The sequence below is a fragment of the Ranitomeya variabilis genome, chromosome 4, assembly GCF_051348905.1.
Source record: "Ranitomeya variabilis isolate aRanVar5 chromosome 4, aRanVar5.hap1, whole genome shotgun sequence".
NCBI classification, from domain to species: Eukaryota; Metazoa; Chordata; class Amphibia; order Anura; family Dendrobatidae; genus Ranitomeya; species Ranitomeya variabilis.
In genome coordinates, this window is record NC_135235.1 from 207,047,253 (window position 1) to 207,068,403 (window position 21,151).

General features: G+C 47.9%; 1 protein-coding gene across 1 annotated transcript in view; it reads left to right on the forward strand.

Moving 5' to 3' along the window:
* LOC143770283 (cathepsin D-like) overlaps positions 1-21,151 on the forward strand; it is a 60,509-nt gene that overhangs the window by 28,719 nt on the left and 10,639 nt on the right. Inside the window, exon 5 of the mRNA XM_077259757.1 lies at positions 16,766-16,965. Within this exon, the coding sequence (XP_077115872.1) occupies positions 16,766-16,965 (200 nt within the window). The remainder of the gene's footprint in view (positions 1-16,765; positions 16,966-21,151) is intronic.

Consider the following 21,151-nt stretch of genomic DNA (forward strand, 5'->3'; position numbering starts at 1 on the left):
ACTGTTGACTGTGCGTACAGCACTTCTGGACGGCAACTGGCGGTGTTGGAGCCCAGGGACAGGTGGAGGAGGAGGAGGTTGGAGGAGGTAGGAGGGATTGCCACACACACAGCAGGGGAACAGCTGACGTTACTGAACCCCAATAACAGAGGAGGGACTGTTGACTGTGCGTACAGCACTTCTGGACGGCAACTGGCGGTGTTGGAGCCCAGGGACAGGTGGAGGAGGAGGAGGTTGGAGGAGGTAGGAGGAGGTAGGAGGGATTGCCACACACACAGCAGGGGAACAGCTGACGTTACTGAACCCCAATAACAGAGGAGGGACTGTTGACTGTGCGTACAGCACTTCTGGACGGCAACTGGCGGTGTTGGAGCCCAGGGACAGGTGGAGGAGGAGGAGGTTGGAGGAGGTAGGAGGAGGTAGGAGGGATTGCCACACACACAGCAGGGGAACAGCTGACGTTACTGAACCCCAATAACAGAGGAGGGACTGTTGACTGTGCGTACAGCACTTCTGGACGGCAACTGGCGGTGTTGGAGCCCAGGGACAGGTGGAGGAGGAGGAGGTAGGAGGAGGTAGGAGGGATTGCCACACACACAGCAGGGGAACAGCTGACGTTACTGAACCCCAATAACAGAGGAGGGACTGTTGACTGTGCGTACAGCACTTCTGGACGGCAACTGGCGGTGTTGGAGCCCAGGGACAGGTGGAGGAGGAGGAGGTTGGAGGAGGTAGGAGGGATTGCCACACACACAGCAGGGGAACAGCTGACGTTACTGAACCCCAATAACAGAGGAGCGACTGTTGACTGTGCGTACAGCACTTCTGGACGGCAACTGGCGGTGTTGGAGCCCAGGGACAGGTGGAGGAGGAGGAGGTTGGAGGAGGTAGGAGGGATTGCCACACACACAGCAGGGGAACAGCTGACGTTACTGAACCCCAATAACAGAGGAGCGACTGTTGACTGTGCGTACAGCACTTCTGGACGGCAACTGGCGGTGTTGGAGCCCAGGGACAGGTGGAGGAGGAGGAGGTTGGAGGAGGTAGGAGGGATTGCCACACACACAGCAGGGGAACAGCTGACGTTACTGAACCCCAATAACAGAGGAGCGACTGTTGGGACTGTGCGTACAGCACTACCAGGCAACAACTAGCGGTGTTGGAGCCCAGGGACAGGTGGAAAAGCAGAGGAACACAATGTAGGCCGAAGCCTGAGAAAGTCGAAAGGGAACCTTTAACCCCCCCCCAAGGCGTTTGTAGCTGAAAGAGCCAGCTTGTGCAGCACAAAAGATGCAAAAGGAAAAGGTGGCTCTTTTCATCATGCTCCTTGCAAACACAGAACTAAACACTTATAAAATGTGTCCCCTGCAACCGTAAAACCGTCCCGGAGGTGGGACTTTCCTTCGTAATGTGACGCAGCCCAGCCGTCATTCCTACCCCCCCGGCGCCGCGCACCGGCTCCTCAGCGTTGTTTTATTCCGTCCAGGAGCCTGCGCTGTTATGTTATCCCGTGGCCAGGCACACTTAGCGCTGCCCGTCTTCTGGCATCATTTGGTGTCTGGATGGCTGCGCCTGTGCGGCCGCGCTGGCAGAGAGCCCGCCTCGCAGTGTCTTCTGATTTAATCCCACTGGGGGCCTGGGATCCATGGACATGCGCAGTGCATATCTGAACCTCCACCTCTCACTCATCTCCCTATGGCTTCTTCAGACTGTGCGGTGTCACGGCCGTGGCATGCTGTTAGGGACCAGCTGACACCGAACAGTCTGAAGAAGCCATAGGGAAATGAGTGAGAGGTGGAGGTTCAGATATGCACTGCGCATGTCCATGGATCCCAGGCCCCCAGTGGGATTAAATCAGAAGACACTGCGAGGCGGGCTCTCTGCCAGCGCGGCCGCACAGGCGCAGCCATCCAGACACCAAATGATGCCAGAAGACGGGCAGCGCTAAGTGTGCCTGGCCACGGGATAACATAACAGCGCAGGCTCCTGGACGGAATAAAACAACGCTGAGGAGCCGGTGCGCGGCGCCGGGGGGGTAGGAATGACGGCTGGGCTGCGTCACATTACGAAGGAAAGTCCCACCTCCGGGACGGTTTTACGGTATCAGTGGACACATTTTATAAGTGTTAAGTTCTGCGTGTGCAAGGAGCTAAACAAAAATAGCTACCTTTTCCTTGGGCAGCATTACTGCTGCACAAGGTGGCTCTTTCAGTAACAAACGCCTTGGGGGGGGGGGGACAGATTCCCTTACATTTCAGTTGTTGTGTCAGCGTGGCGGTCGCATGACACATTGCCGGCTACACAGCTGGGGATCAGCTGACGTTACTGAAACCCAATAACACTGGGTCGTATGTTTTGACTGTGCAGACGGCACGTCTGAGCCTCAACTGGCGGTGTTGGAGCCCAGGAATTTAAGTTCAGGTGGTAGAAAGATGAACACAACAGGAGACCTGGATAACGTATACAGTGACCTAATTATTCAATCAGGAGGAGGAGTGGCAAATTCCGGCGAGATCCAGGCCTTGTTCATTTTCAGGAAAGTAAGCCGGTCAACGTTATCGGAGGATAGTCGCATGCGACGGTCAGTTAGTACACCACCTGCAGCACTAAAGACACGTTCCGATAATACACTGGCCGCAGGGCAAGACAGCACCTCCAATGCATACTGGCTTAGCTCTGGCCATGTATCCAGCTTTGAGACCCAAAACTTGAAAGGGGAAGAGCCGTCTGGGAGTACAGCAAGAGGGCAAGACATGTAGTCTGTCACCATCTGACGGAACCGTTGCCTCCTGCTGACTGGAGCCGTCTGTGATGGTGTAGACTTTTGTGGCGGGCACAGAAAACTGTGCCACAGTTCGGCCATACTGGTCTTGCCTTGGGCAGAGGCACTGCTTCTGCTCCCTCTTTGTGCAGAGCCTCCACCACGGCCTGGACGCACTGAGCTGCTTTGGAATGCACTAGCAGCACTTCTCTTAGTTGGAATGGAGAAGATGATGGAATTGACCAGTGTGTCTTGGTACTCCCGCATTTTTCGCTCCCGGTTCAACGGTGTGATGAGGCTTTCTACGTTGTCCCGGTAGCGAGGATCGAGGAGGGTGAACACCCAATAATCAGACATGTTGAGAATGTGGGCGATGCGGCGGTCGTTTCTCAGGCACTGCAGCATGTAATCCACCATGTGCTGCAGACTGCCAACTGCCCAAGAAACGCTGTCCCCTGCTGGAGGCGTGATCTCTGCCCGCTCGTCATCACCCCACCCTCGCTGTACACACTGAGTACTGGACAATTGTGTAACTCCCTCCTCTGGACGGATGTCTTCCTCCTCCATTGACTCCTCCTCATCCTCCTCACAAACGGTCCCCTGCCTACGCGTTTGTGAGGAACCACGTGGCGCTGACTGTCCAGAAGATGATGGAAATGGTGAATCCTCATCCTCCACCTCTTCCACAACATCATCCCTTAGCGCTTGCAGTGATTTTTCAAGCAGGCAGATAAGGGGGACAGTCATGCTGACTAGTGCATCATCTGCACTCGCCATCCGCGTGGAATAATCAAAGGGACGCAAAACCTGGCAGACGTCATTCATAGTGGCCCACTCTGTGGTTGTGAAGTCTGTACGGCGCTGACTGCGACTTTTTTGCGCCTGAAGCAGCTGGTACTCCATTACAGCTTGCTGCTGCTCACACAACCGCTCCAACATATGTAACGTGGAATTCCACCTGGTAGGTAGGTCACATATGATGCGATGTTCCGGCAGGCGGTGTCGGCGCTGCAGAGCCGCAATGCGCGCTTTTGCCGTGCTGGAACGCCGCAAGTGAGCACACTCTAGGCGGACCTTGTGCAGCAGTGCATCAAGATCCGGATAGTCCCTCAAAAAGCTCTGCACGACCAAATTGAGCACATGTGCCAGACATGGGATGTGAGTGAGGTTGCCGAGGCCCAGAGCTGCCACCAGATTTCGGCCATTATCACACACTACCATGCCTGGCTGGAGATTCGCTGGCACAAACCACACATCGCTCTCCTGCTTGATGGCATTCCAGAGCTCCTGCGCTGTGTGGCTACGATTCCCCAAAAAAATTAATTTCAAGACGGCCTGTTGACGTTTGGCCACGGCTGTGCTCATGTCGGTCGTAACAGGTACACGTTCATCACGGGTCCATGTGGAGGTGGACTGTGACGGCTCCTGCAGCGATGATTCTGAGGAACTGGTGTAAGAGGAGGAGTCAATGCGTACAGAATGGATTCCTGCAATCCTTGGAGTGGGCAGGACACGTCCTGCGCCACTCGCACGGTCTGTACCCGGCTCAACGACATTAACCCAATGGGCAGTGAGGGAAAGGTATCGCCCCTGTCCATGTTGACTGGTCCACGCATCGGTGGTGAGGTGGACCTTGCTACTGACGGCGTTCAGTAGCGCGTGTTTTATGTGTCCCTCCACATGCTTCTGCAGGGCAGGGACGGCATGCCTGCTGAAGTAAAAGCGGCTGGGCACATTGTACTGTGGGACTGCCAATGACATCAAGTCACGGAAGCTGTCAGTCTCCACCAGCCTGAATGACAGCATTTCCAGTGACAGAAGTTTGGCAATGCCTGCAGTCAGAGCCTGTGCTCGTGGGTGGTTTGACGAGAAAGGCCGCCTTTTCTCCCATGCCTGTACTACCGATGGCTGTAGACTGGGCTGGGAGTGTGTGGATGACTGGGAAAGTGGCGCTGCGGGTGGAATTACAGCGGGTCTCTGGACAACAGGGGCAGAGGTTCTTCCACGGCGATCCTGGGAGGACGCCGAACCAGCTGCGTGTGAGGTAGAGGAAGAGGCAACACGAGCTGAAGAGGTGGTAGCTGCCGCTGTTGGTTGGCCTACCTCTTCAGTGTGTTTTTCTAACTCCGCCGGGTGCCTGTTGCGCACATGTTTCCACATGTTGGAGGTATTGAGGTTGCTGACATTTTTCCCTCTTTTGACTTTTTGATGACACACGTTGCATCTGACATAGCAAATGTCATCTGCAACTGTGTCAAAAAAGGACCAGGCACTGCAAGTCTTGGGAGCGCCCTTTTTGGCTTTTGGAAGAGACATGCTCCTAACGGGTGCCAAAGCGGAGGCTGCAGGATCCGCAGTCTTCCCCCTCCCTCTCCCTCTTTGGGCCGTACGGGGAATCTCTTCCTCAGAGCTGCTCCCACCACCTTCCTGTCCCTCACGCCAAGATGGGTCGAGGACCTCATCATCTACACTACCCTCTGCCCCCAACTGCTCCTCCTGGGTAGTCTCAGCAGCAGAGCACGCACCAGTAAGTGGCACCTGAGTGTCATCATCAGCTGATGCGGCCTGCGATGTGGTGACCGGAGCCACTGGCCCACCCGCCTCTTCAGAGGAAGACAGAAAAAGCTGTTGGGCATCACTGCACCCTGCCTCTTCTTCCATTTCTCCAATGCTGCTTGGCTGGCCCCCTGTTTCCAAGCCAAGAGATTCAGAGAACAGAAGTAGAGACGGCTCCTGTCCTGGGCTCTCTGTCTGCCTGGGCAATTTGGCAGGTGGTGAAGAGACAGATGGCTGCTCTCCAGTGCTCTGTGTCTGAGAGGATGTGGCACTAATGGAAGTTGATGCATTAGCTGCCATCCATCCGACAACAGCTTCAATTTGTTCTTCACGCAGCAGCGGTGTACGGCGCTCGGACACAAAGCTTCGCATGAACGACTGTTGCCTGGTGAAAGTGGGTGCTGATGAGTCACCGGTGCCCGCAGCAGGCACAGAATCCCCACGTCCCCTCCCTGCTCCGCGACGGCTCCCACGCCCCCGTGCCTTACTCACTGCCTTCTTCATCTTGGTTGACTGATAAAGATAAGCAGAAAAGTACTAACGGATTTGTGTGCTTATTCCTGAGCAACTCCTCCTAACAGGTATAAGAAGCACTAATTATCTAAAGTGTGGACTAGACTTTAATATGAGCTAATGTGGCCTACAGAAATGTAAAGTGGTGTAACTGGTGTGTTTGGTGAACTTTATTATTTATTTATTTTTTGGGGGCTGAACTGACAACAGATAGAGCTGCAGTCACACGGAGACCGTGCAGACAGACGTAAACGGCGCTACAAGGCCCAAAAACCCTCCTCTACTTTATCCTATGTAGTGTTTTTCCACAAATTAGCTGGAGACGGGTGGAAAGACACTAATAGGATTTTTTTGAATAAATTAGCAGCAGACTACACTATTTGGAAAAAAAAGAAAATTGATTTGGCGGTATGACGCAGTGAAAAACCCTGAGCTGGAGACAACCAGGCTATAGCTGCTCACAGATTACAGGGCGAGCTGCAGTCACACGGAGACCGTGCAGACAGCCGTAAACGGCGCTGCAAGGCCCAAAAACCCTCCTCTACTTTATCCTATGTAGTGTTTTTCCACAAATTAGCTGGAGACGGGTGGAAAGACACTAATAGGATTTTTTTAAATTAATTAGCAGCAGACTACACTACTTTGAAAAAAAAGAAAATTGATTTGGCAGTATGACGCAGTGAAAAACCCTGAGCTGGAGACAACCAGGCTATAGCTGCTCACAGATTACAGGGCGAGCTGCAGTCACACGGAGACCGTGCAGACAGCCGTAAACGGCGCTGCAAGGCCCAAAAACCCTCCTCTACTTTATCCTATGTAGTGTTTTTCCACAAATTAGCTGGAGACGGGTGGAAAGACACTAATAGGATTTTTTTAAATTAATTAGCAGCAGACTACACTACTTTGAAAAAAAAGAAAATTGATTTGGCGGTATGACGCAGTGAAAAACTCTGAGCTGGAGACAACCAGGCTACAGCTGCTCACAGATTACAGGGCGAGCTGCAGTCACACGGAGACCGTGCAGACAGCCGTAAACGGCGCTGCAAGGCCCAAAAACCCTCCTCTACTTTATCCTATGTAGTGTTTTTCCACAAATTAGCTGGAGACGGGTGGAAAGACACTAATAGGATTTTTTTAAATTAATTAGCAGCAGACTACACTACTTTGAAAAAAAAGAAAATTGATTTGGCGGTATGACGCAGTGAAAAACCCTGAGCTGGAGACAACCAGGCTACAGCTGCTCACAGATTACAGGGCGAGCTGCAGTCACACGGAGACCGTGCAGACAGCCGTAAACGGCGCTGCAAGGCCCAAAAACCCTCCTCTACTTTATCCTATGTAGTGTTTTTCCACAAATTAGCTGGAGACGGGTGGAAAGACACTAATAGGATTTTTTTGAATAAATTAGCAGCAGACTACACTACTTGGGAAAAAAAAAAAAAAAAGGAACAGTATGAGGCAATGAACCACCCTCCCTGAACTGAATACAACCAACTATGGATGGCCTATGTGGCTGCACTCAGACTGGAGACTGGGCTGCACTCACACACACACACACACAGACCCTGCAGATCGCTGTGAAAACAGCGCTACAAGGCAAAAGCAAGGTGAATAGTAGGTGAACACAGCGGTTGCTAAATTAGCCTTTGGAAAGCACAAAGAAGCAAATCGCTATCTCTAAACTGTCCCTCAGTCAGCAAACAGCGTCCTGTCACTAACTGAATTCACAGCAGAGTGATCGCAAAATGGCGCCAGCGACTTTTAAACTGCATCATGACATCATTACACCAGCCAATCACAGCCTTGCCAGTAGTTTCATGCCCTCCATGCTAAACAGGATGTGCCCACACTTGGAATCAATCTCATTGGCTGAATTTCTGCTTTTTGAATCTTAGAACTTCCGATTCCGGTATCCGATACGCGGCAAGTATCGGAATCCCGGTATCGGAATTCCGATACCGCAAGTATCGGCCGATACCCGATACTTGCGGTATCGGAATGCTCAACACTAGTCAGAGCCTTTCTGGAAGACCCATGACCTAGCGCACAAACCCAGCTTTCTGACATTGGGCACTACATTGCGACCCAAAATCCTTCGATAGTCTTCAGATTTCATGATGTCTTGCACACAGTAAAGGTAGCCAGTGCCAGAGGCAGCAAAACAACCCCAAAACATATTTGAACCTCCACCATATTTAACTATAGGTACTGTGTTCTTTTCTTTGTAGGCCTCATTCCATTTTCAGTAAACAGTTGAATGATGTGCTTTACCAAAAAGTTCTATCTTGGTCTCCTTTGTCCACAAGACTCTTTACCAGAAGGATTTTAGCTTACTCAAGTACATTTTGACAAACTGCAGTCTAGCTGTCATGCGGGTACTGGGTAGACTACAGCTGATTACCCGGGCCCCTGCGATATCCCTCAGACTAGAGAAAACCCTGTCTGTCCCTCTCCCAGAATTTACACTGATGGTGTGCTTGTCTGGGCCACCAGGCCTGACCCTGACTCCTGTTTCAATCCTATGCTGAAACCTCCACCCGCCACCCACTGATAAGACCACACACCAACCCCTACAGAAAGCACAGACAGGGAAAACTAAAAACGCACCACGCCGCAGATACACAGGAAAACACTATAATGTGCACAGGGCAAAACAAGTACAAATATAGGAAGGAGAAATATGACAAAGGATAATACACCACCAGATACGATATTTCTTCTCCTAGACCACCACTCCAGACCGAGATCACCAGGCACAAGACACAAGCTATAATCGGCGACGCCCAAAGTCCAGAATGACTATATTAAAGGCCACGGGCGTGACCCAGCCTCCAACCCGATTACCAGCTAGATTAACCCCGGACAACCTGGAAAAAGTCTAGCCGGCGCCACTGAGCGTACAGTGGACGAATGTGGAATTACCGCTGTCTGTCGGACGCCCTAGTGTGAAAAGCGTCCGACATGACAGTACCCCGCCTACTACGAGGGACCCCAGGGCCCTCACGACTTATAGGACCCGGCTTGTCCGGATGACGGCGGTGAAACATACTGACCAGCCGGTCTGCATGTATGTCCAAAGCTGGTACCCAAGACCTCTCCTCCGGCCCATAACCATGCCAGTGTACCAGGTACTGTAATGTGCGGCGCACTATACGAGAGTCAACCACCTTGGAGACTTCAAACTCCAAATTGCCATCCACCAAGACTGGAGGTGGCATCGGTGCCGCGTCCACAGAACCCACCACCTTTTTTAAAACAGATCTGTGAAACACGTTGTGTATCTTATATACCGTAGGAAGCTCCAATCGGTAGGCTACCGGGTTAATGATGGCAGCGACCCTAAATGGACCAATAAACCTTGGACCCAATTTCAGGGACGGTACTTTGAGTTTTATGTTTTTTGTGGACAAAAACACCCAATCACCCACACTCAGGTCCGGACCTGGCACACGTCTACTGTCAGCCACTCGTTTGTACCTTGCACCCACGCTCAGCAAGTGCTGTTTCACTCTCCTCCAAACGGATGACAGTTGTGCTCCTAGCTGGTCCTCCTCCGGAACGCCAGCAGAGCCACCCTGACGCAGAGTACAAAATTGAGGATGGTACCCAAAAACACAAAAGAACGGGGACTCCCCAGACGATTCCTGGCGGTGATTATTATTGGCAAACTCAGCCGAAGGAAGGAACGTCGACCACTCCTCCTGGTTGTCAGAAACAAAGCAGCGTAAGTACTGCTCCAAATTTTGGTTCATACGCTCGGTCTGACCAGTTGACTGAGGATGAAACGCCGAAGAATGTGACAACTTGATCCCCAGCCGTGAGCAAAATGCTTTCCAAAACTTTGGAACCCCGTGAAGTCTGACCACCTCCTGCACAAAAACCTGAGCCAGAGTCTTCGCGTTAGGCAACGAAGGCAAGGACACAAAGTGCGACATCTTTGAGAACCGATCAACAACCACCAAGATGACCGTGTTCCGAGCTGAGGAGGGTAGGTCTGTAATAAAATCCATGGAGATCTCCGTCCATGGCCTACTGGGTACCCCTAGAGGATGTAATGAGCCAGCAGGACGGGAGCGAGGCGTCTTAGCCCTAGCACACGTGGTACATGCTGATACGTACGAGACCACGTCCTGTCGGATTTTGGGCCACCAAAACCGACGCGACACCAACTCCAAGGTACCCCTAACCCCTGGATGGCCAGCCAGAACAGCATCATGATGCTCACCCAACACCTTTAGGCGAAGATGGAGCGGTACAAATGATTTGGTAATGGGAAGCTCTGGTGGTACTATTAGGGTTGAACAATTAATATAAATGTTCAATTCTCTAGTTGCCTACTCCTGGCCTAATGGATATTGATCATGTGCACTAAAGAAATACACCAGACACAGTCAGCTGTAACTCTCCTTGATCAATGTGTGGCTCAGCTCCAAGAAGGGTATTTTATTAGTGAAAACACAATGTTATATATCTCCTGTAAGGGGGCTCGGTTAGCTCTAAAATGGGAGTGATCGGATGTATTCCATTGGTTAGTGGGTTGGGCATGAGCAAGTCCATGGGTGGATCCATGAGGTCATCAGGGTGGGTTGGTCCGTGAGGTCATCAGGGTGGGCGTCGCTGTGGGTGGATCCATGAGGTCATCAGGGTGGGCGTCATCTTGGATACCAGACCACACGGCATGCAGATACAGGAAATGGCGGCCATCTTCAGTGTCTTCATTGTTCATCTTGGATACCAGAGCACACGGCTCTGGTAGAGGAGATGGCGGCCATCTTAAGTGTCTTACTTTGTCTGAGGAAAACTTATGTAAGGTTAAACAATACATGTTATAGGTTGCTTCTCTCAATTACCTTATGTGTTGAGGTTAATTAAGTATTTGATCTTATGGCTCTCCTCAACAGTACTTCCTCCTGAGCCTCGGCAATCTCAGCCTCAACCTCTGTCGTGAGAGCCGAAACCACTACACCCTTTTGGAGAATGGGTACCGGATCTTCCCGAGGTTCTCCCCCCGGAAAACACCTGGACAAAGCATCTGCCTTAGTGTTCCTAGACCCCGGTCGGTACGTAACAAAAAAGTTGAATCACGTGAAAAACAATGCCCAGCGAGCCTGCCTGGGGGACAGACGCTTGGCTGACTCTAAATAAAGGAGAATTTTATGGTCGGTGATAACTGTAACCTGGTGGACCAACCCCTCCAAGAAGTGTTGCCATTCCTCAAAAGCCAACTTGATAGCCAACAACTCCCTGTTGCCGATATCGTAGTTACGTTCGGCGGGCGACAGCTTCTTGGAAAAGTAGGCGCATGGACGCAACTCGCCCAAGGATGAGCCTTGTGACATCACCGCCCCCACTCCAACCTCAGACGCATCGACTTCCACGGTAAATGGTTCTGATACCTCCGGTTGCACCAGAATGGGGGCCGAAGCAAAGCTGTTCTTAAGAAATTCGAATGCGCACACAGCAGCCTCAGGCCAGGCGGAGAAATTGGTACCCTTTTTCGTCATGTCAGTAAGCGGTTTAGCAATGGTAGAAAAATCTTTGATACATTTTCTATAATAATTAGAAAATCCAAGGAACCGCTGGAGTGCTTTTAGGTTATCAGGCCGTTCCTAATGTAGCACCGCTTGCACCTTAGCGGCGTCCATTTTCAACCCTGAAGCAGACACAATATAACCCAAGAAAGGCAACTCCTGAACCGAAAAAACACATTTCTTTAGTTTTGCATAGAGCTTATTTTCTCTGAGTAGCTGTAACACCTGCCTCACATGCTCTAAATGAGTATCGCGGTCGCATGAGTAAATGAGAATGTCATCTAGGTACACAATAACGAATTTCCCCAGTACATGCGAGAACACATCATTTATGAAATGTTGAAATACAGCAGGCGCGTTTGTCAACCCAAATGGCATCACCAAATTTTCAAAATGACCCTCAGGAGTATTAAAAGCCGTCTTCCACTCATCACCTTGACAGACTCTTATGAGGTTGTACGCCCCCCTGAGGTCAAGCTTGGAAAACCACTTAGCACCAGCCACCTGATTGAACAAATCAGGTATCAGTGGCATAGGGTATGGATCACGAACCGGAATCTGGTTTAACTCCCTGAAATCCAGACACGGGCGTAGTCCGCCATCTTTCTTCTTAACGAAGAAGAACCCCGCTGCCACCGGCGAGGACGAAGGCCTGATGTGCCCTTTGCTCAAACTCTCAGCAATGTAGTCTTTTAAAGCTTGCCTCTCAGGACCAGAGATGTTAAACATCCTAGCTTTTGGCAATTTGGCCCCTGGTTTAAACCTAATAGTACAGTCATAGGGGCGATGTGGTGGCAATTCTGAGCAACCCTTCTCAGAGAACACATCTGCGAAATCCAGCAGTGACTCAGGAATGCTAGGAGTCACAGCGGACACACATGTGGCCAGGCAATTCTCCTGACAGAATCTGCTCCACTGAATTATGTCCTGAGTTTTCCAGTCAATCACCGGGTTGTGCATAGACAACCATGGAAAACCCAGAACCATTTGTGCAGGAAGATTACTGAGCACCCTACATGTAACTTGCTCAGAATGTAGGACCCCAATGTGGAGTTTAACCTCAGCCACAAACTCAGTAATCTCCCCCTGTGGGAGTGGAGTAACATTGATGGTGACCACCCGGACAGGATGAGGCAGTTTTTCGACCGTGAACCCGGCCGTGCGTGCAAACTCCTCATCAATGAGATTAGTGGCCGACCCACTATCCACAAAAACAGTGATTGGCAGCTCTCTGCCAGCGACCATAACTCTGGCAGGAAGCATACATTGAGAGACCACCATGGAGGATATGCATAAGCTCAGATTGTCCTCTTCCACACCCTCTGAGCTTAGTAGTTTTCCGCTGTTGCGCTTTTCTTAGAAAACAGAGGACAAGCATTAACATAATGCCCTTTTTTACCACAGCAAAAACAGGCTCCCTGCTTCCTGACTGAGGGGGCTCAATGATGTGACACCCCTGCGATTTGCTTAGGCTCCGTGGGCTCACCTGCAGCAACCTCACGTGCACCTACGCCCTTCCCCATAAGCGACGTCTCTTGCGTCCCCCTGACGCAAACAGCGATCAATGCGGACAACAAGACTCATGGCAGACTCTAGAGAAGCAGGAGTCTCATACATCAGGAGGGCTTGTTTAACCCTTCTCGAAACCCCATGTACAAACTGACTCCGCAGTGCCGGGTCATTCCATTGTGTGTCCACCGCCCAACAGCGAAATTCAGAACAGTAATCCTCCGCCATTCGCTCCCCCTGGCGGAGAGCGCGTATTTTAGATTCTGCTAGAGCCAATCTGTCAGGATCATCGTATATGAGCCCAAGAGCAGAAAAAAAAATCTCCACTGAGTTAAATGCAGCTGAATTAGATGGCAATGAAAATGCCTATGCTTGGGGGTCTCCGTTCAGTAATGACAATACCAGGCCCACACTCTGAGCCTCATTACCTGAGGAAACCGGGCGCATACGAAAATATAATTTGCAAGCTTCACGAAAAACAACAAATTTACTGCGTTCCCCAGCAAACCTCTCAGGTAAAGGAATCTTTGGCTCTGCAACTCTACCTGCAGTCTCAGCTTGCACATTAGATACTACAAGACCCTGTTGCTGAACTGCCCCCTTCAACTCAGTGACCTGTAAGGACAGCGCCTCCAACTGGCGGGTTATGGAAGTCATGGGATCCATGGCATCCAAAATATATTTAGGCCGATTATAATGTCATGCGGGTACTGGGTAGACTACAGCTGATTACCCGGGCCCCTGCGATATCCCTCAGACTAGAGAAAACCCTGTCTGTCCCTCTCCCAGAATTTACACTGATGGTGTGCTTGTCTGGGCCACCAGGCCTGACCCTGACTCCTGTTTCAGTCCTATGCTGAAACCTCCACCCGCCACCCACTGATAAGACCACACACTAACCCCTACAGAAAGCACAGACAGGGAAAACTAAAAACGCACCACGCCGCAGATACACAGGAAAACACTATAATGTGCACAGGGCAAAACAAATACAAATATAGGAAGGAGAAATATGACAAAGGATAATACACCACCAGATACGATATTTCTTCTCCTAGACCACCACTCCAGACCAAGATCACCAGGCACAAGACACAAGCTATAATCGGCGACGCCCAAAGTCCAGAATGACTATATTAAAGGCCACGGGCGTGACCCAGCCTCCAACCCGATTACCAGCTAGATTAACCCCGGACAACCTGGATAAAGTCTAGCCGGCGCCACTGAGCGTACAGTGGACGAATGTGGAATTACCGCTGTCTGTCGGACGCCCTAGTGTGAACAGCGTCCGACATGACACTAGCTTTTTATGTCTTTGTGTCAACAGTGGGGTCCTCCTGGGTCTCCTGCCATAGCTTTTCATTTCATTCAAATGTCAATGGATAGTTTGCGCCGACACTGATGCACCCTGAGCCTGCAGGACAGCTTGAATTCTTTGGAACTTGACTGGGGCTGCTTATCCACCATCCAGACTATCCTGCATTGCAACTTTTCATCAGTTTTTCTATGCCGTCCACGTCCAGGGTAATTAGCTACAGTGCCATGAGTTGCAAATGTCTTGATTATATTGCACACTGTGCACTAAGGAACATCAAGATCTCTGGAGATGGACTTGTAACCATGAAATTGTTGATATTTGTTTAACAATTTTGATTCTGAAGTCCTCAGCAGTTTTCTTCTCTTTCTGTTCTTCATGCTTAGTGTGGCACACACAGACACACAATGCAAAGATTGAGTCAACTTCTCCCCTTTATATCTCTTTCCTTTTGTAATTTTCATATTGTTACATATTGTCACACCTGTTACTTGCCACAGGTGAGTTTGAACAAACATCACATCCTTGAAACAAAGTCGCTTACCCACAATTTTGGAAAGGTGCCGACAATTTTGTCCAGCCCATTTTTGGTGTTTTGTTTGAAATTATGTCCAATTTGCCTTTTTTGTGTTTTTTTTGTGTTGTTCCAATACACACAAAGGAAATAAACACATGTATAACAAAACATGTGTAATTACAGTAATTTTCTGGGAAAAATACTTGATTTTCTGAAACAATTTCAAGAGTGCCAACACTTTCGACCAAAAAAAAAAGACTCCACAAAAACGTCAGAGAAGTCGCTAAAGAAGATGATTCAATAAAAACACAGCCACGGGTTTCCTCAAGCATCTTCTGCTTCGAAAACTCAGTGGGTACTTTTGTGTCTAAAGATGTTGTGAGCACATTACCTAAACTTTCGGTAGGTGGCAAAAAGATGACATTATTATTTTTAGAAGGGGCACTCTGGGGCCATTATTACTTTCTAAAGGGGGCTCTTTGGAGGTATCATTTACTTAAAGGCAAATAAGCCTCCTTACCTTGACAAGCCAGAGCTGGTATGTCACTCTCCACAAGGAGAAACCTTACCCCTTAGACCTCAGTCCAGAGCCTCTTACCTAGCCAAATCAGTTCTCATGCTTCGCACTGACGAGGGGCAATACCCGAAACACCGTGTCTGCGAATTGAGATACTGGTTTGGTTCTTATCCTAAGTCATATTGCAAGACTCGTTAAAGGGTTGATTGTGACTTGTAGGATCGCTACTTCCAACAGGTGGCCCTATAGAGTTCAAGTTCTCTTTTTCTCTGAAGAGGCAATTTGCATATTAAATTTCCCAGAGGAGCATTGCACGGTGAATAAGCCTCTTTACCTCGACAAGCCAGAGCTGATATGTCACTCTCCACACGGAGAAACTTTACCCCTTAGACCTCAGTCCACAGCCTCTCACCTAGCCAAATCAGTTCTCATGCTTCACACCGACGAGGGCCAACAGCCCGAAACACAGCGAGATACTGATTTGGTTCTTATCCTAAGTCATATTGCAAGACTCGTTAAAAGGTTGATTGTGACTTGTAGGATCGCTTCTTCCAACAGGTGGCGCTATAGAGTTCAAGTCTTCTTTTTCTCGGAAGTGGCAATTTGCATATTACTTAAAGTTGGCACTTATGGGGTGTTATTCTTGCCTTGCCCTGGGCGCAGGCAACCCACGCTATGCCATTGCGCTTGCTGGAGCATATTTTGCACATTGGTCTGGCTTACAAATAATTCCACTCTAAAGGCAGGTGCACACGAGGTCCATCTGAAATAAACGGTCCTATTTTTCTGATGAGAAAAAAGAACATCTGTGAAGGACACAATTTTAGATGGCTTTTAAAGGGCTATTTTGCATTGGAGGTGATAAGCCACAGAAATATCAGCCCTGTTTTTGCTTAAATGTGACCACTGATGAGAAGCTCTGGAGCGATCGCTTCTGTGGTGAACATAAGCTTCCCATAATTAAATAAAGATGGATGTTTTTTTTCCAGAGGCTGAGGTGCTGAAAATTGCAGTGGTCGGCTGCCGGGCATGTATTATTAATTTTAATCATTATGCTACATGATATGTTTTAGTGGCTTTTGACTAAAACAGAGCTTGAAATGTTTTCTAGCCAAGGTTGGTGATTCTGATGCATACTATTGAGGGGTCTATATCTGCCCTGGCTTGTGGTGACCAAACTACAGTGACTTCCAGTGGGCCAACAAGTTTCAAGCTCCGTTCCTCATATCCCAATGCATTTCTTGGGCTGTGATCTCCAAATGTTCCATCCATCTATGAAGATGGGAGTAGCCCTTTCATGGGTCAAGTGGTTGTCCAAGCCTTCTACACCTTTCCTCTATGATATGTGTCACACGTCCGTGCCCAACTTTCTCAAATGTTCTCATATATTTTATCATTGTGGTGCACATATTTTACATCATTGCACCATGAAAAAAATTAAAAAAACAGCGGGTAATTATATAATTATTGTAATTTTTCTAGAGGTTGCGTGCATTTGTTAGGTCGTATTTCCGTTTCCATGTCACCATGTTGATCCTTTCTACAGATCGGCGAGCTGCAAGTTGTGAATCAGACGTTTGCCGAGGCAGTAAAGCAGCCTGGATTTGTTTTCGTTGCTGCCCAGTTTGATGGCATCCTCGGTATGGGCTACCCTAACATCTCTGTTGATGGCGTCCAGCCTCTGTTTGACAACATGATGCGCCAGAAATTGGTTGAGAAGAACGTCTTTTCATTTTACTTGAATAGGTGAGGAATGTTCTAGCTATTTGTACAACATGTTGTGGGCAAGGCTCAACATCTGTGTCAGAAGTTTTATTCGGAGCCGTCTTGGGATCGGACTTGCCGTTCTTATTCAAAATGTCAGACGGACCCCATTGAACTAAAATTCAATATTGACTTTGTAAAACCTGGGTCGTAAAATTGTCCATCTTCCCATCGCAAATAATCATTCCAAGAGATCAACTGTAACTTTGGTCACATATACATTTACTGCAGTTAGCATATAGAGCAGGCTCAAGAGCTGAGCCTGCTCCATATGTAGTGAGTGTCAGCTGTATATGACATCTAATACTCACCGCAACAGCCTGGATCGGCCATAAATCCGATTCTGACATTTTAGATGCTTTGGACAATAGAGACTCTACCACCTAAGTGGTTGACCAGATGGAGGAAGCTCCCTCTGTCCTTATTGTTTCCCCCATGATGCCATCACCGGGTTCTAATAAATTTTCATGGACCTCAGGTCAACCATTTTAGTGCGTTGTAATAAAACACGTTCAGCAGGTGAAATAAGTATTGAACACGTCACCAATTTTCTAAGTAAATATATTTCTAAAGGTGCTATTGACATGACATTCTCACCAGATGTCGGTAACAACCCATCCAATCCACACAGGTAAAGAAATCAAACCATAGATGTCCATAAATTATGTGTAATAATGAGAAATCACAGATAAGGAGGATTTGCCAATAATCTGCGCTGTTGGTCGCGTATAATAAATCCAAATCCAGACTGAAAGTACATACTGTACTATGTATTCTTTTAATAATGAGAAATGACACAGGGAAAAAGTATTGAACACATGAAGAAAGAGAGGTGCAAAAAGCCATGGAATGTCATGACAGCAACTGAGACCTATCAGTAATTAGAAAGCAGTCAAATAAATAAGGCAACACACTGTAGCGCTAAAACATGCAAACATGAAACATGAAAGTTGAACTGCATTACTGCACTAGAAATATGAAAAAATGAGACCATTTAGCGCATAAATTCGCCAATTTATGTGTACCTGGTAGCCACATTAGGGCATCTCTCGTATACCAGGTCCTACATTTTCCTGGGAATAACACCGCCTCTTAGCCACAGGTGTTTTAATCGCAGCAGGTCCATTACCCCTCCACAGAGAGAGAGAAATTTAGTCTAAGAAGAGGTTTCACAGGTACCCATTCAGATGAAGACGTTTATTCTCAGCGAGGAAAGGAAAGTGTAGGACCTGGTATACGAGAGATGCCCTAATGTGGCTACCAGGTACACATAAATTGGCCAATTTATGCGCTAAACGCTCTCATTTTTTCATATTTCTAGTGCAGTAATGCAGTTCAACTTTCATGTTTCATGTTTGCATGTTTTAGCGCTACAGTGTGCTGCCTTATTTATTTGACTGTGTACGAGTTGGTGACTCTAGGTTCAGCACCTGTTCACACTTGATCTATGTTTGGATGTGACAGTCATTTTTTTGTAATTAGAAAGCAGTCCTGCTTCTTGGTGAAAAATAATATCAGCTTGTTCAACTGGTGGTCTATAAAGAGGTGTCTCATTACCAAGGTGCCACACAAGAAACATCTCATGATAGGTAAAACCAGTGAGCTGTCTCAAAACCTTCCTGACCTTATTGTTGGAAAACATACAGGTGTCATTGGTTACAGAAGAATTTCTAAACTACTGAAGGCTCCAGTGAGCACTGTTGAGGGCATAATCCGGAAGTTTAAATAGGATCATTTCACCATAAACCGGCCATGACCAAGTGCAAGATTTCAGACAGAGGAATGAAAATAATTATCAGAAGAGTTGTCCAAGAGCCAATTACATCCTGTGGAGAGATACAGAGAGATCTGGAGTCAGCAGGTTCAATTGTCTCAAAGCAAACAATAAGTAATGCACTCATTCTTTGTGGCCTGTATGCACTCTCTCCACGAAAGACTCCATTGGTGAACAAAAAACATGTTCAAGCGCAAGCCAGTGAAACACTGAGAGAATATAGTCTGGTCAGATGAGATAAAAATTGAACTATTTGGATTGCCATAATATACACCACGTGTTTTAAGGCCAAAAGGCACTGCATATTAGCCCAAAAGCATTAAAAAAAAGTGAAGATTGGAGATAGAAACATCATGTTGTGGGACTGTTCTTCAGCATTCGGCACTGGAAAATTTCATATAATTAAAGGAAGGATGAATGGACAAATATGCCAAGACACTGTTGAAAAAAAATTGCCATCTAACAGGATGATGAAGATGAAGCGAGGGTGTTGATATTTCAGCAAGACAATGATCCCAAAAACACAGCAAAGGAAACTCTGTTGGTTTCAGAGAAAGAAAATAAAGCTGCTGAAATTTCCCAGTCCATCATTGGACCTGAATCTCATAGAGAATTTATGGAAAGAACTAAAGCTCAGAGTTCTTAGAAGGAGCCCATGGGACCCTGAGGATGTGAAGAGTATTTGTGTGGAAGAATAGGCCAAAATCACTCCTGAGCAATGCCTGCGACTAGTTTCTCCATACAGGAGCAATCTTGAAGCTGTCCTCACCAATAAAAGCTGTTGTACAAAGTATTAATTGAATTTCATTGAGGGTGTTTAATACTTTTCCCTGTGTCAATTCATAATTTATGGAAATCTGTAGTTTGATTTTTTTGCCTGTGTGCATTGGATGGGTTGTTACCGTCATCTGTTGAGAATTTCATGTCAATAGCACGTTTTTTGAAATATATTTGCTTAGAAAATTGGTGACGTGTTCCAATACTTATTTCATCCGTTGTATGTGTGTACTTGACGGGTGCCTTTACACTGGTTGATGGCGACCGTTAATCAACTGCCCATAGGCTGCATAGAAGCCAACCCGCAGTGGTTCCGTGGCCTATTTACACAGGCTGACCACAGTTCCATGTGCACAGAACGATCATTAATATGATCGTTCTGTGCGCATAGATTATTATTTCACCCTAGTAATGAGCCTTTTGCTCACTTGTCGGGTTTTTGGCGGCCTGTTTGGACAGACTGATTATCGGGAACCGGTCTTTCTCACGAACAGTGTGAATGTGGTCATTTTATGCTTATCTAATAGACTGTTTCTCTATTATTTCACCATTCCTTCTGGAATAGGAAGCTGTGGATGCCAGTTCTTTGTCGCAGTCAATGTACCTGCTGTTCTCTGAGTCTGGGCCAGTAAGGATATAATAACGTATTGGCTGGTATTAATCAGCTTGGCATCAGTTCAGGGCGTTAAGGAGAGAACGAGAGCGAGACGCTGTGATAGGAAAATCCATATTCCGTATGTTACATAAGGATGGATCTATTTAACGATGTCCCATCATTAGCCCTGCACCATCTGAATAAATGTTACTAATGAATTTATGACAGTCGTAGTTATTAATTAGTACTACACACGCAAACACTCAGTGGCTAATGTCATAGGTGCAGAAAATGTCTGAGGTTCTCGATCTGCATTCATGGTGTAAACTCTGTGCAAAAGCGACTGCGTCCCTGGCTGGCAGCTCTCCGTGGCATTTATTCTCTCTTGGCACGCATTGGTTCCGGCTATTATAGATATGGGTATATTGCGACGTCATCGTAAATTGTAAGATATCATTTCAAGGATAGTCCTAAAGCAAGTGCTCAGCTAGGAGGAGGCTGGAGAGACTGGTGCCCCGAATGCGGGAAGCCGGTGCACAATGCCTTGACTTAGGGTTTTACTCGTCCTCCCTGGGTCCGACGCCGTCTCTCCGCCACTACTCGAATTTCGGTGTTGTGGCTGCAGCTGTGACATCATCTACCATGTGATTGGCTCCAGCAGTGATGTGACCGCTGCAGCCAAAACAATGAGACCCAAGCGAAGGGTGTTAGCGTAATTTGGAAATCCTGCACTAAATCTATGTAATATTACAGATATCACGTGGTGTTTAGAGTTGAGCGAATATGTTCGGAAACGATCTCGGAATCTGAATTTGCCTTATTGCTACCCTATTTGTGCTGAATTTATGTTTGATGATTGATTCCGAAGATATTCGCTCATTTCTACTCCCATTGACTCCAATGGCGTTCGGCGAGTATTGCAAATACAATGCAATAATCTGAGCCGAATATTGAAAAAGTCGCTCAACTTTAATTGTGATATCATAAAAGGCCAAGAGACAAACAAAAATTCTCTAAATCTA